General features: G+C 36.3%; 1 protein-coding gene across 2 annotated transcripts in view; it reads right to left on the bottom strand.

Annotated features, from left to right (window-relative positions):
• Nucleotides 1–5,225: 5,225 nt before the first annotated feature.
• Nucleotides 5,226–13,675, bottom strand: part of CDH8 (cadherin 8) — a 141,097-nt gene continuing 132,647 nt past the window's right edge. Inside the window, exons 11-12 of one of the 2 annotated variants that reach the window (XM_071756671.1) lie at nt 8,339–8,590; nt 5,226–7,301 (exon numbers count right to left, since the gene is read on the bottom strand). In XM_071756671.1, the coding sequence (XP_071612772.1) occupies nt 6,808–7,301; nt 8,339–8,590 (746 nt within the window). In that variant the 3' untranslated portion in view covers nt 5,226–6,807. The remainder of the gene's footprint in view (nt 7,302–8,338; nt 8,591–13,675) is intronic. The other variant, XM_071756675.1, reaches the window with a different exon arrangement.

The raw sequence follows: 13,675 nt of genomic DNA on the forward strand, positions 1-13,675 counted from the left end.
AGCTTACATCATACAACAGTGGGAAGGAAACAAAAATTAAAAGTAGACTGGGTAGTTCTGAAAATTTAGAAGATATCTCTTGTTTGTTTTAATTTTAAATGTTTTTCTTTTTTCTCTGATTCTCAGCTAGAAGTCAGTTTGTGATCACAAAACTCTTCACATGATTTTGTGTTCATTTGCCAATCACAATGACATAAGGAGAAGTAAATTCTCAAAATTAATAGCTCCTGTTTGTGTCACATTAGAGTTGCAAAAAACCCCACTCACCTAATTTTTTCATGCATCTTTAAGTGGCAGAATGTTCAGAAACAGAAACTGTGGAAAAACTTGAGAAGCAGTTATTAAGGCAATCACAGGTTTATATGATAAATTTTTTCTTCCCCCTCTGGTGTTAGCACACTGCCTGAGAGGAAAGGGTTTTGACTAGATTCTGAGTCAAAAAGCTCTCAAGCTGCCACATGGACAAGAGCAGATGCAAAGCTAAATTAAATTAATTAATCAATTAATTAAACAATCCAAAAGCACTCACGACAATGGGACGGAAAGAAGGGATTAATGTAGTCTTCTGCTCTGCTCAGGTATTAGGCCTGGTCTATACGGGCTGAAAATTCCCTGTTTGTTTTGTAATTATATAAAAGAATGAGCAGATATTATGGCAGTCTAAATAAAGCCCCTTTTAATCAACTGTTAATTTCATTTAAGGAAAAAATATTACATAGTGTAAAATAATGGCAACTGTTTCATATAAAAAAAAAGAGGGCTGGAAAATATCCATTAAAAAACTACAGCATTTGATGATTCATGCTTGACCTTTTTCTGCAAGGATTAATTGTATCTCCTGCTCTGTTGCAATGACATTTTACCCAACACTACCCTGTCTTTATTCAGTATAGCAGGTTATACTGGATTGCTACAGCTTGAAACAGGTAACACCTGAAACTGCAGAAGTTGAAAGAAAGGCAGTGCCGACTGGAAGATTGTATTAAGACACTTTTTACAAAGACCATAAAACTACATCTACCTCTCTATAAGATTACCATCTTGGCCACCTTCCCCACTTTGCCATGGAACTTGGCTGGTAGGAGGCTGGGATAACTTCCTGCCTTGGGTAACCTACAAAATAACCATGTGTTTGATAGTTGCAACAAAACCCCTTAGCTGTGTGGAGGAGGGAGGTCATATGTATTGCCAAAATAATCTGCTACTGAGCTACAGAATCATCTGTCCTCTTACCTGTTATCTACTGTTGAGACCCTGAACCAAGACTTCATGTTCAGCACTGGATTCCCATTCTGCATGTCTTTTTTAGTACCTATATTTTCTTTCATTACATAATTGTTTGATAAAATATAGGAAACTTATTAAGAATGTCTAAAGAGACTGAAGAATTACCAGGTTTTATTTTGACAATGATATTACTGCCCTTGTAGCATAAAGGCTTTTGCCACTCATGTACAGGTAACCTCTGCTCATTCCTTCTGTCTGGCTCTCATCCCCACAGAGGCTTCATTCAAGCGAGTGTCTGAGATAGTGGAAGAAGAAAGGGAATTTCATAAATTATTACATATTCCCTCTGAAGAGAAGGCTGAAATTTTAATTTTATTAATTTCTATGGTTTAAATTTTGCAGTGGGGAGAGGTGAGGGAGATGGGTAGCTAAAAAAGAGAAATAACAGTTGTGTTGTAATGCTAATGAGCACATTTACAAGGCTCTGTCAGAAACTCTGTGCTTCAGCTTGCTTTTATTAGCCATTTTGGAAGATGTCTTAGTTGCAGTTGCACAAAAAGCATTGTCAGGGCTTTTATATTTTCTCATTTAGAATACTATGACATTATTTGAAGAGGCACTGGTTCTGCAGCATGCAGTCCAGTATCAGTATTGTATAATACTGCAGCTAGACTCATTTTCCTGTGTGATTACAAAACCCATCACAGTGAATTATACAGCAATTTAAATTGGTTTCCACCTTCTGCAAAGCCAGAATATTATCTTGCACAAATAGTCTACAAATGTAGAAATAATACAACTCAAACTTACCTAAAAGACAGACTACAGAAAGCTTCCACTCCTTGCTACATCCTTACTCTCTGCTGCTAATGACACCTGCTATATGCTGAAAGCAAACACTAAAAAAGGTGAAAACTCCCACATTGTTTTTGTTTGTTTGTTTGTTTGTTTTCTTCTTCTTCCTTTTACTAAGTTTTAATTTAGGAGGACATCTTACCACTGCTAAAAATTTCCCAAATCTGAAAAATATTTTTTGAGTAACCTTACTTCACTTTTCTTGATCAGCAATACTCATGCATGAGTGTTGGTACTGAACATGCTTTCTGTTATCTAAAAAGCAAAGTCATTTGCTTTAGATTTTTCTGTGTAATTTGAAATACAGAAACAGTCCTTTGGTATAAGTAACCCAGCATCTTCATTCTAAGTCTTCTATGATAGGTTTTTGTATTGCTTCTAATCATGCTTTTTTTATTATGCAGCACTTGAACTTGTTCTGTCTGAGCTCTGACTACATCTGAAAAGTAAGCACATGCATAGGGTTTTTTGGCTTTTGTTTTCTTCTGTCTTGCTTTTTAAAACACAAATAGGATAATGAGAGAGAAGGAGGAGAGCTTGGTAAATTTAACTATCCTGGCCAACTTGCTTGTTTCCAGTTACTGAATATACCAGCTCAAACCAGCTGTGTGGTCTTAATGACCTTAATGATCTCCCAACATTGTTCACGGTATAGTACTCAGGATAGGGGAAGCAGTGGAGAGAAGGGCAGGATAAAGGAGACCAAGAGTCAAGTAGTTCAATTAACACTAAAAGTTTATCCCAAGAAAATCAGATACAGAAACAGGTTACCTGCCAAGGTCTCCAACAGCTGGACAGACATTGAAGAAGCTTTCTGAACCTGTTTATTCATCTCTAGAATTCAATGACCACGCAAGCTGTTAAACTGCCACACACATATGTAGGTAGCTACAACTGCACGGATGTATTATAGTTGATTTATTTTTCTCTTTATATTAAAATAAGCACATCCATCTCTAGCAGAGCTGCAGGAACATACTGTTTTGCAGCCATTCTGTCTGTACTCCAGATTGAGAATTGTTACTGCTGTGCTGAACATAGTTGATAGTATTTGGAGTTGCTACAGTGTTAAATGTTTCTCCTCTGATCAGAAACTGCTGATTTAAATGAAAATCTTTGGCTATTTTCCCTCCTGTGTACTTCTCAGTCATTTCATATTCATCATAGATAAAAAGGTAGAAATGATACCAGATGAAAAATGTATTGTGTCTAAATGAGCTTTCCATGATTTGATTTCAAGGTCACAGCATACAGATAGCACATGGTTCCAGTTACTGCAAAGGACAGATCATGTTGTAGACCTTTAGTAATTTGAGTTATTAGTACACATGTACACACATTCACCTCACAGCACTTGCACTTTGGAATGACTGAGCTGATTTTTTTGTCCCTGGACAATGTCCAGGCCAAAAATTTAGAATTCCAGCTTTGATGTGTGGGGCAATTTGCTTTAGCAGTGCTGACAAATGAGTGTGAGGCATAGCTAGGTGAGGCAAGCCAGAATCAATGGGATTCAATGGGCATTTGGCACTTGTAAAAGATGTTGAGAATTTAATTCTCAAATGTATCAGTATTAATAATTCTAATTTAATGCATTTCCTTGTCAATTACAATGAGTCAATTGTTAATTAAGTGTTGTTGAAAAAGACGAATTACCATTTTACATGCTAAAAAGAATGTAATTGATATGTCTAAATCTAGATGTCAAATGTAGAACTATAAGATTCTAATCCTCCTAAGCAGCGTTGTTACCCAATACAGTGTTATACTGAATTAATTTCACTGCCCAAAAAGAAGCAATATTGGAAAACCAGATTATAACATTTAACCCTTTAACAGGTATTGACATAAATTTTATATTCAAAGTACATCGAACTAGTTTGCAGAATGAGTAATTTCCCTTTGGTGTGGTAACAATGAGTTCAAGAAACAGCAGGTCCCTATTGGCAAGATCACACATCCATTAATTTTTTTCTCCCCTTCGCTTTGTAGATATTCATGTTTGAAACCTGTATAAATGCACAATTTACAACTATGCCAACCAGTAGTAGCTACCATCTCTTTTTAACTGACAATGATGAGATTTCTGTCATGCTTTGCATCTCCTACAGTGCCAGTGATGGGATTTTTTTTTCCTGGAAATCTTATTACTGACTACGCTGTCGTGGTCTCAGATGGAACTTTCAATCAAAAAGGCAATCAGAAGGTTATCCATTTGTGAGTTTTCCTACAAAAGAGCTTTGCAAAACTCTACAGTATATATTACAACTCATAGTCAGAGCTACTTGCCCTAAATGCTTATGTGACTATAGACAATAATGTGATCCATATCTCACAGCTCCTTCCTTTGCTCCCAGGAGTGGGATGTAGACCAGAAATTGGCTCAGCCTGTTTTAAATTGGACTTTTCCATTTACACTGCCATTGGATTTGGCACAGCAATTCAGAACTTCAGGGCGCTTTATGCAAGTGATTATTAAGAATGTGGTTTTATTACAGCCTGTTACATAAATATGTTTGATTTCATTTAAATCTTGATGACTGCTTCTTTTCTATCTTTAGATGACTTAAGTGTTTATAGTAAAATTGCTAGATAAAGTTATTCAGAGGCATTTTCTTTTAACACAGAGTAAATTAAATGTATTGGATACTTCCTTAATTTCAATAAAATCTTTGCAATAATTATATAAGTTGTGTTAGCATAGTACTTACCAGAAAACTGTAGTCATTAGAACAAGCCATTTCACAGCTAACATGAAGTAAATGTTTCAGTTTTGAAATAAAGCAAAATTGGGGGTCATTTATTACGATGTTTTTGTTTTCAGAAGAAATATTACTGAGGAGCTTCAAGAGAGGGGATTGTTTTCACTAGCAATACTTCAGCAAAAATGCTTGAGTTTCTTTTTCAGCATGGCACAGTGAATTAGACACACATAACTCCTGTGGTCACAGGCTGCTGCATATCTAATTCTGCAAACACTGTCAAAATTGCTTCAAATATTATCCTTTCTTATTTTGAGTGTATTCAAATAATAAATAAATTATGTTGAAGGAACTACATCCCTCAACAAACTATTAAGTTATTCAGTCAGATTCCTTTCAGCAGTGTACAGATAAAACTGAAAGAAAAGCAATAACACAAAAAATATTTATAAAAATATATTTCACAAAGTAGGAAACAATACAGGAGTTTCTCTGAATACAATACATGGAGTAAATAAACAAACAATAATATAGCTTCAAAACAAAGTAGAAAATTAAAATGATTTGCATGTAATACGTAGTTTTATTATACAATTGCTACTTCTAAATGGCAAGTTTGCATTACAAATTGAGTATGCTTGCAGCTTCTAGTGTTGTTCTTTCTCTGTGTGCAAGAGCCCTGGTGCATCACTATGAATATTATAGAAAAGAAATGCTAATAACATAAGCAGTAAAATTATGTACACACTGGTTCCTGCTCTAATACAGTGGAGAACTATAAGCATGTTTTTTAACTGTACTGTGTTATGTGTGGATTTCTAAAAGTCTATAGTTTAAATATTCACATGAACCAGTTTACTTCCAGCTGTTTGTGCTTGTATTAAAAACACCAGGTACTAGATTTATGAGGAAGATATAAAACTGTCAAAAGTTTTCTCTGGGAAAGTTTTATTCTTGCCAGCATTCTCTTAAAATTTAGCTACTGTAAATGGATAGCTTACTGCTTTAACCTGCAACAATTTTTCATTTTCCTTTTCAAAATGTACATGTATTAAACATTCATTATATATAGAAAAAAAATTAATGGATATAATTTAATTTTCGTCATAATCTTACGCTATAGAGTATCAGTCTTAATAAATAAAAGCAGTAATGGACATCAATAAAATATTTATTTCAAAGATTAAACAAATAAATTCAATCTTTAGCAATAAAATCAACAATTCTTTCATATACGTAAGTCCATACCCCTTCACAGTTTTTTCTTTCCTTTCAGAAGACGAAGCACAGAATTGATTCTTCTTCTAGAAAAAGATACTTTTGTAAAGCAAGTTTTTGTAGCCCTGACTCTGAATCTCTGCACAATAGTAGGATTTATTACCCATCACTGGAATGGATTAAGAACATGTGAATATTTTAAGGCTTGACACAATTTTAAAAGATGATATTCAGTCTGTGGTTACGTGGCCAACAATTACTGTATGTACAATGTATGGTCACTACACAGCAGAAGCCAGTAGGAATTTACAATGCTAATTCTATTCAGCATTGCTAAGAAGACCAAGATATTGCTTTTAACATTTCTGTGGCGGGATCTTTGTTGGCAATGCAGAAACAAACCATTAGCTTTACGCATACTAGCAGGACCTACTGTTCAACAGCAAAATCCCTGCAAGTCCATTTTCTAAGAAAGCACCAATTTCTTTTTGTTCTTTTCAATTCACTGAAGATAATCAAAGATCCAAATCTCCATCTTCAGAGTGGTCAAGTGAATATCAAATATCCAGAGACTTCTAGACACTCCACATACTTTACTTCACACTCCACAAGACTTAACCTCCTAACACATACTTTTTTTTTTTTTTTTTTTTTTGGTTCAACATTACAATGTAGTTGTTTTTATAGATGACTGGCGCTAAACTTGCCTCTAAAACAAAAATCCACATTAGTTTTAACTAACAGCAGTGGCCCTAGAATATTACATGACCATGAAGTCAACAGTGAAAAAGTTTGTAATCCGCTGTCAAGTTTCTTTGTCGCTTTCTCCTACGGAGTAAAGGTCTCCAAGTCTTTTAAAGCGAGGACCCCATTCACTGAGGTAGTCAAAATTCTGATCTGAGTCTGATGTAGAGGACTCCAATGAGCTAAGGGAACCAGCTGCTGACCCTCTTCCTTCATAGCCATAAATCTGGATAGAGTCATATGGAGGAGCTGTGGGATCGTTATCGGCTTCATGGAGCCTTACATTAATAAATTCATCAACATCAACACCATTAGGAACAGGTGCAAGACCCTGCCTGGGCATAAACTGAAGATCAGGTTTAATATCCTTACGAGGCAAAAATCCATTAATTCCATCTGGATTTTGCAGAGTTGCAATGTCAAAAGCTTCTGTATCTTCTTCTCCACCTCCTTCATCATCGTAGCGTATTATATTTTCCCTCACATCTTCATCATCTTTGATGATTAGAGGTTCATTCTTGTGTCTTCTTAGTGTTACAAACAGCACAACAATGACTGCAAAGAAAGCATCACAGGCCAATTAGGTAAAAAAATTCCAATCAAAGCACCACGTTAAGCATAATTGTGGACTGGGATAAGTTGCTTTTAGTTAAAATGAGAGTGGTACCAGTACTGAAAAGTTGAAATATCTGTAACTTCCACTCCATACAGTTAATGAGGATTTTTTCTGAAGCTCTGGTTAGTTCCCTATATTGCAATTATCAGCTCCTATTTGCAACTGAATCTTAATTTTATATAACCAATAAGATTTTGCATACTTTCATTTTTGAGTCTCAAATTCAGAGGAAAAATTACAAACATAGGTGAAGTCAATGTACCATCATTCACTGAATGTTAGTCTATAATGATCTAGATTATAGATGGAGTTTTACAAAATCAGAGTTCTGGGGTTTTTTTACATGTTGCAAAAGACACTATACAATAGAGGTAAGGGAGAAAGAAAGAGCTTAAATATATTGGTTTCAGAATCATGGAGAGATGTGTAAAAAGCTCTAACTTGCTTACACGTGTTTTTTAGAACTAATGCTTAAATCTGATTTACTCATGAAAATCCCTTACAAAGTGAGCTGCAAAGAGCAGAAATAGGCCTCTCTCTTGCTCTTCTCTCCCTTTCTTGATGCTGTATACAATTTTTAAACGTTTTATTAAAATATAAAGTGCTTCTTATCTTTTAAACTATAATGTCTCTTATGCCTGTAACATCTAGAATAAACTTGTATAAGTTGTAGAACATGCAACCGATCTATTTTGCATCATGTGGAACTTGCTGCGATACTTCCTACTTAGCACAGCTGATTTGATTTTAGGTTTCACATTCCATACCTTGCATGTGAGACTACTTCAGGCTGGGCATTTGCTTTACATTATCCAATTCTTAGTGCAGCTGGGATACGGTCCTGACAGGTCTCTCAGTACTGCTGCACATTGTGCTCAGTAAGACTGTATATTCTTATGTGTGACTTCTCCACTTACTTACAGCCACCGAGGAATCAGGACAGTTTTTACCAGCAGGCTGTGAAATGAATACATACCTAGCAGCAAAATGATGCAGGCTAATATTGCAATCAGGGCTCCCATGCTGAGTCCGATGGGCAGGACGTATGCTTCAACGTTACAGGACTGGACAATCCCATCACTGCTGCAGCCACAGACCCGAATGGTGAGAGTGCTGGTGCTGCTCATGGGAGGATTCCCACTGTCACTAATGATGATTGGCAGTAGATAAACTTCTTGCTTCTGCCGGCTGAACCCACTGTGCTTTGCCAATATGCTGAGAGTATTATCTGGAAAAGGGAAAATTTCCATAGTTTCACCACACAGAGTAACTGGTAAAGCCCCAGCTTTTTCCTATTGTATTCAGAAAACCTCTGTGTGAGTGCAGAAGCACCTTAATACACTCGTTATAGCAGCAGCACGTGACACAGAAATCCTTCCCACTTCTGCCTGGCTGCCCAGAGCCCAACATACACGTTTTCTTGCACCACGTGCTATGCTCTTACTGACAACCACTCACTTTCATCTCTGCATACATGCCTGAAGACATATTTCCAGCATGAATCATCACTGGTTAGCAAGTCACACAGTCATAAAAATTCAACCAGTACAACAGTGAAATGAAATGTTAAAGTAACCCAAACTTAATAAAGTACATTTATCAATTAAAACAAATGTTCTGTGCATTAGAAGCAGAAATTACACAATATTTTGCCCTGCTAGAAAGGATACCTCTTTTTTTATTAAAAGACAACGGAAAAGCTGAATATATTAAAAAATGCAGGCCTAGCTTTTGGTGCTCTGAACATTTAGTAGACCTAAATGATGAAAAGAGAACAAACCAAAACAGAATTTATCTCCTATGAAGGCAGACAGAAGTAATTCTAGAATGTTCTTACCTCTGTACACATATACAGATAATTAATTTGAGAAATATAAAGGCATGCTGACTGCACAGCACCTGACCTTGACATAAAGTTACTTCTTATCAGCTCTCATAATACATGTGCTGCTACCCACTTGGCTGGTGACAGTGGTCAGAAAAATACAGGCAGTACAAAAGCAAAGATGGGGAAATGAGGGATTAGCAAAAACTAAATTAAAATTCTTTGCTCTTTGTAATGTTTCAACATGATTTCAGAAAGGTGCCACACTGAACTTCTCACAGGATGCCAACAGAGGCTCCTTTATCCTTAAACATAACAATGACTAAGGCTGTGCCAGTATTAGGACTCATGCCATTTCCTGGCAAATACAGACATTTGCCTTTCCTATGTATATAAAGCTGAACACTTAACTCATGAATTATACATGCATTTTTGTCCTCTTTTGCATGCACAGTTAAACCTCTCATAGTCAGTTCACCATCACTGTAACTCTGAATACTTACACATATCATGTGGTGCGTGTGATACTTTAAATAGTATTAATTGTAATTAATCTTTGTAACCCGTTAAGAAATTAGTTCATTTTACTTAATCATATAGATTCTCTTGTGCAGCAGTGAGAATTACAGATTCTAGCCATTTAGCAACATACTATCAAACTTCAATGATCTTCTATGTGCCAGAATGCTCATGTATAAACCCTGATTAGTCTGATTAGCATTTCAAATATTCAAAACACTTTTATTTATTTACTAACTTAAATATTCACTTAGTGTTTGACTGCTTTATTCTGTGAAAAAACCCAAACAACTAACTCAGTATTATGAGTTATATATACTGAGTGCACGTTGACTTGTACTAGTTTGACTTCTGCATTCTTTCATCAAAAATAACACCAGAAATTAATAAAAAGATTCTGACAGGCGTATAGAGTAGGAATGAGTGTGTCCTACTGAGAAATCCAATGACAATTTAAAAATAAAGCTGCACATCGCATTTGGGAAAAGGAGATTGTAGCTCCTTTTGTTAACCTCCCTTCCCCTGTGCTACCAAAGCTAATTTTCCTGAAGTATCATGAATAAAAGTAAGCCTCCTGGTATTTGGTGCTGTAAAATGGGCACGTGCAATCACTAAATGCCATTCTATGGAAGGAAAGAAATTACTGAGAGTTCTGTGGCAGGCATAAGGAAGAGAAGACTTGAAAGACAGGCAGCGTTCATATGACAGATGCAACAAAGACCTGGTTCCTGACTTTAAACCAAAAAAAGGTACCTGAACTATATGACAACGTGTGTATGCATATACATAGAGAGCTGTAAGAAAGATTTGTATTGACTTTGATCTTGGTACTGGTGAGGTACTCACTTGAAAACATGCAATAGTTTAGAAATGTTTAATTTGTACTGTGATCACCAGGAACATTTCTGACAGCCCATGATATCTGTGTAGCATATATCACTGCCCCAGTATAAAAGACACGTGTTTGCTTGAAATAGCTGGCAGCCTACAATGTACAAAAAGCAGAAGAAGCAGAAGAGGAGGATGAAGGGGAAAACATTCATAAAGCCAATACTGTAAAGACATTTTTCACACACACACACACACACACACACACACACAAAAAAAAAAAAAAAAAAAAAAAGAAAAAAAAGCAGTCTTTTATTCTTGAAGTCTTTCTTGGTGAGGAGGCATTTTAATAAAGCATAAAGGTAGCTACAGAATATAATGATCACAGAATGAAACATTACTAAACTTTAAAATGTCTTGAACCTATATCAGGATACCAATCAGTATATAAGTCATAAGGTTAATTCATTACTGCCATAAAACAAAAGATGAAGAAAGATTCTTCGATATTTAAGCTCACGGAGTAATTATCTTATACAAGAGGAAAAGAGGAAGGCTTATTTTCCCTTTTAGTGACTAAGAAACTGGAATTCAAGCAGTGTCCATCTCAAGTTGGACCAGATGATCCTTGAGGTCTCTTTCAGACTTGTATTCTATGATTCCGTGATTCTATTATTTTAATTAGCAGACGTTTAGAATTAAACAGAAACTGCTCTCTTCCTTCTTGGTTGAATGTGTCAGAGATTTAAACACACACATGTGAAAATTAACCCACTTCCAGCGTGAGACTTGCTCTCTAGGTGAAGGGCAAGGAGCTGTTATGTTAGGAGCAGTTATGTTAATTAGTAATTGTTACGTTAAGTAACACTGTAGTTAAGTTTTCCTGCATATGATTGTGTAAAGCTTTAGCAGAGTCACTACCGCACCTATTCTGCTGTGTAGAAGGCTCATTTTTTACCTGTCAGCACTCTTTTCCTCCTCTCCACTCCCTCATTTTCAAACACTGAAAAATAACTTTGTCCATTTGGCTTTCTCCTGCAAAATGAAAAATATCGCAGTGTATGTTTCATCCATAATCCATTTGCTTACAAATGAGAAAAAGCCTTTCAAATGAGAAAAAAACTATGTGAGGCTCAATTTCTAGCTCTTTCTGTCCTCGAGACAGAACCACTAAGATGTGTCACATCTGTAGTCCTTTATTCAGAACTCCAGAGATTTTTACAGTTATACTACACAGTGTCTTCTTGTGCCCTAGAAATGTTCTGACACAGCCTGTTCCTTCATACAAGCCTGCACAGTCCTTCTCTGCCCAAACCAGAGCTTCCAGCATCCCTGCCCTTTACAGATATGCAAAAGAGGTAAAGGCACTTGTTTTAGGAAGAAATAGAAAGAAAGCAGCTGCTCCTGTTGGTGACAGCTTCAGATCCCTTCCATCTTTTGTACACACTCACTGCTACTCTGCCAGGTTCAAAGAAATTCTAATAAGTCAGAATCAGAGAGTAAAACAATCTAAAAAAGGAAGAGTACTATAAAGAGACAAATAGAAGAGGACAGAAAAAACGAGAAAAGGGGAGAGATGGAAAAAGTAAAACGCCCTTTTCTGCCAAGGACTGAAGCTATGCTGAGTATAAGAAACTGCCTGGTACCAGTAGTAGTTATCAATTCAAGTTAAAAAAAAAAAAATCAAACAAAACATAAGATATTTGGAACACTAGTTGAACTATTTCTGTGTAAATTAAGGTGTAAGGGTTGAATAGTTAGTACTAGGTAAGAAAAGATGAAAGACAAGGAGAGAATAATTTTTTTTTTTTATGCTGCTTTAGATTTAAATTCAGTTTGTTGTGCCTGTGAAAAAAACAGCAATCAGAAGTAGTCACTAGAAAAAGGAAAATGGCAAGCACTCTGTTTTGCCTTGGGACTTTTGCTCATCATCAAATTCCTTCCTCTTCTTTGCTATGTCATAAAATAGATACACCTTGGAGTTGCTGGAGACATGACTCTTGAATGAAGAACAATGACTCTCTAATTGACATTTTAGTTGATTCCTAGAAATTGAACATAAATCCTAGCAGTTGTTTAGCAATAAACTCAATTTATCTGATTTGCTTTCTCCACTCATGGACATTGTTCTTACCCATCACTGATAGAACAGCAGGAATCTCCTCCAGGAACAACCTCCAGCACTGCTGCAGGAATTAACTTGGCAGCAGGTGCTCAGCTGGAGAGGGGACAATCACTTTGCACTCATCTTTCCCATTAACCTGCTGATCCTTCATTATAGTGCTGTTCAGGTTATTTATTTATTCATGTTACTTTTACCAAAACAAGGAAAACTACATGAGGTAAAAAAGACCCCTTCTCTGTTAGTAAAATTCTAAGGTTACCTGCCAGAGGCCAAGAGAGACACCAAGTCAGTGGGGTAAATTATTCATGAGGCCCTTTGACACTGTTAAGCAAAATAAATGCCCCGAATACTACACCCTCTCATGTGGGGAAGGGATTGTAGAATTCATAGAAGTGCCAGTGTCCTGTTAACTGCCTTTTCACTGCTGATGTACCAGCTACTAGGCATGGCCCAGGGGCTGTGTTCTGTCCTGCAGGCTTGAGGAAAAGTGTAAAGTAAGTGATCTTAATAATTGTCTTAACTCATAAAAAAAAATAAAATTTTCATCAGTGCTAGGTCACACAGCTCCAGGAGTACATAACTACAGTTCAGATCTGGGGCTTATTTTTACCTTGTTATAAACAAAAAACCAAATCAATCATTTAAATTACTGGATGACACTCAGCTTCTGAAGTTTAGAAGCAGATCTGCAAAACAACCATGAAAGAGACTGTTACAGGAATATCTCCCTCACAGCTGGAACAAGGAATGAGGATGCAGAAGGCCTTTGCAAGATGTTCAGTGTGATTTCTAGATAAAAGTAGTTTGAGTAACCCCAACTGAGGACATGCTTACCACAGGGCCAAGTGCTTCCTGCAGATTCCCAACTGTTCTCAAGCCCCCCTGATCTCTTTTGAGGTTCTTGAATGAAGGATTTTGAGAAAAAGTGCATGTAATGATTATAATACAAAGCGACTTTGTATTTGCTGGACATGAGTGACTTGAATGGGCATTGACATCAATCTGGCAGTGAAATT

This window comes from Heliangelus exortis, chromosome 13 (genome assembly GCF_036169615.1).
Source record: "Heliangelus exortis chromosome 13, bHelExo1.hap1, whole genome shotgun sequence".
Classification (NCBI taxonomy): Eukaryota; Metazoa; Chordata; class Aves; order Apodiformes; family Trochilidae; genus Heliangelus; species Heliangelus exortis.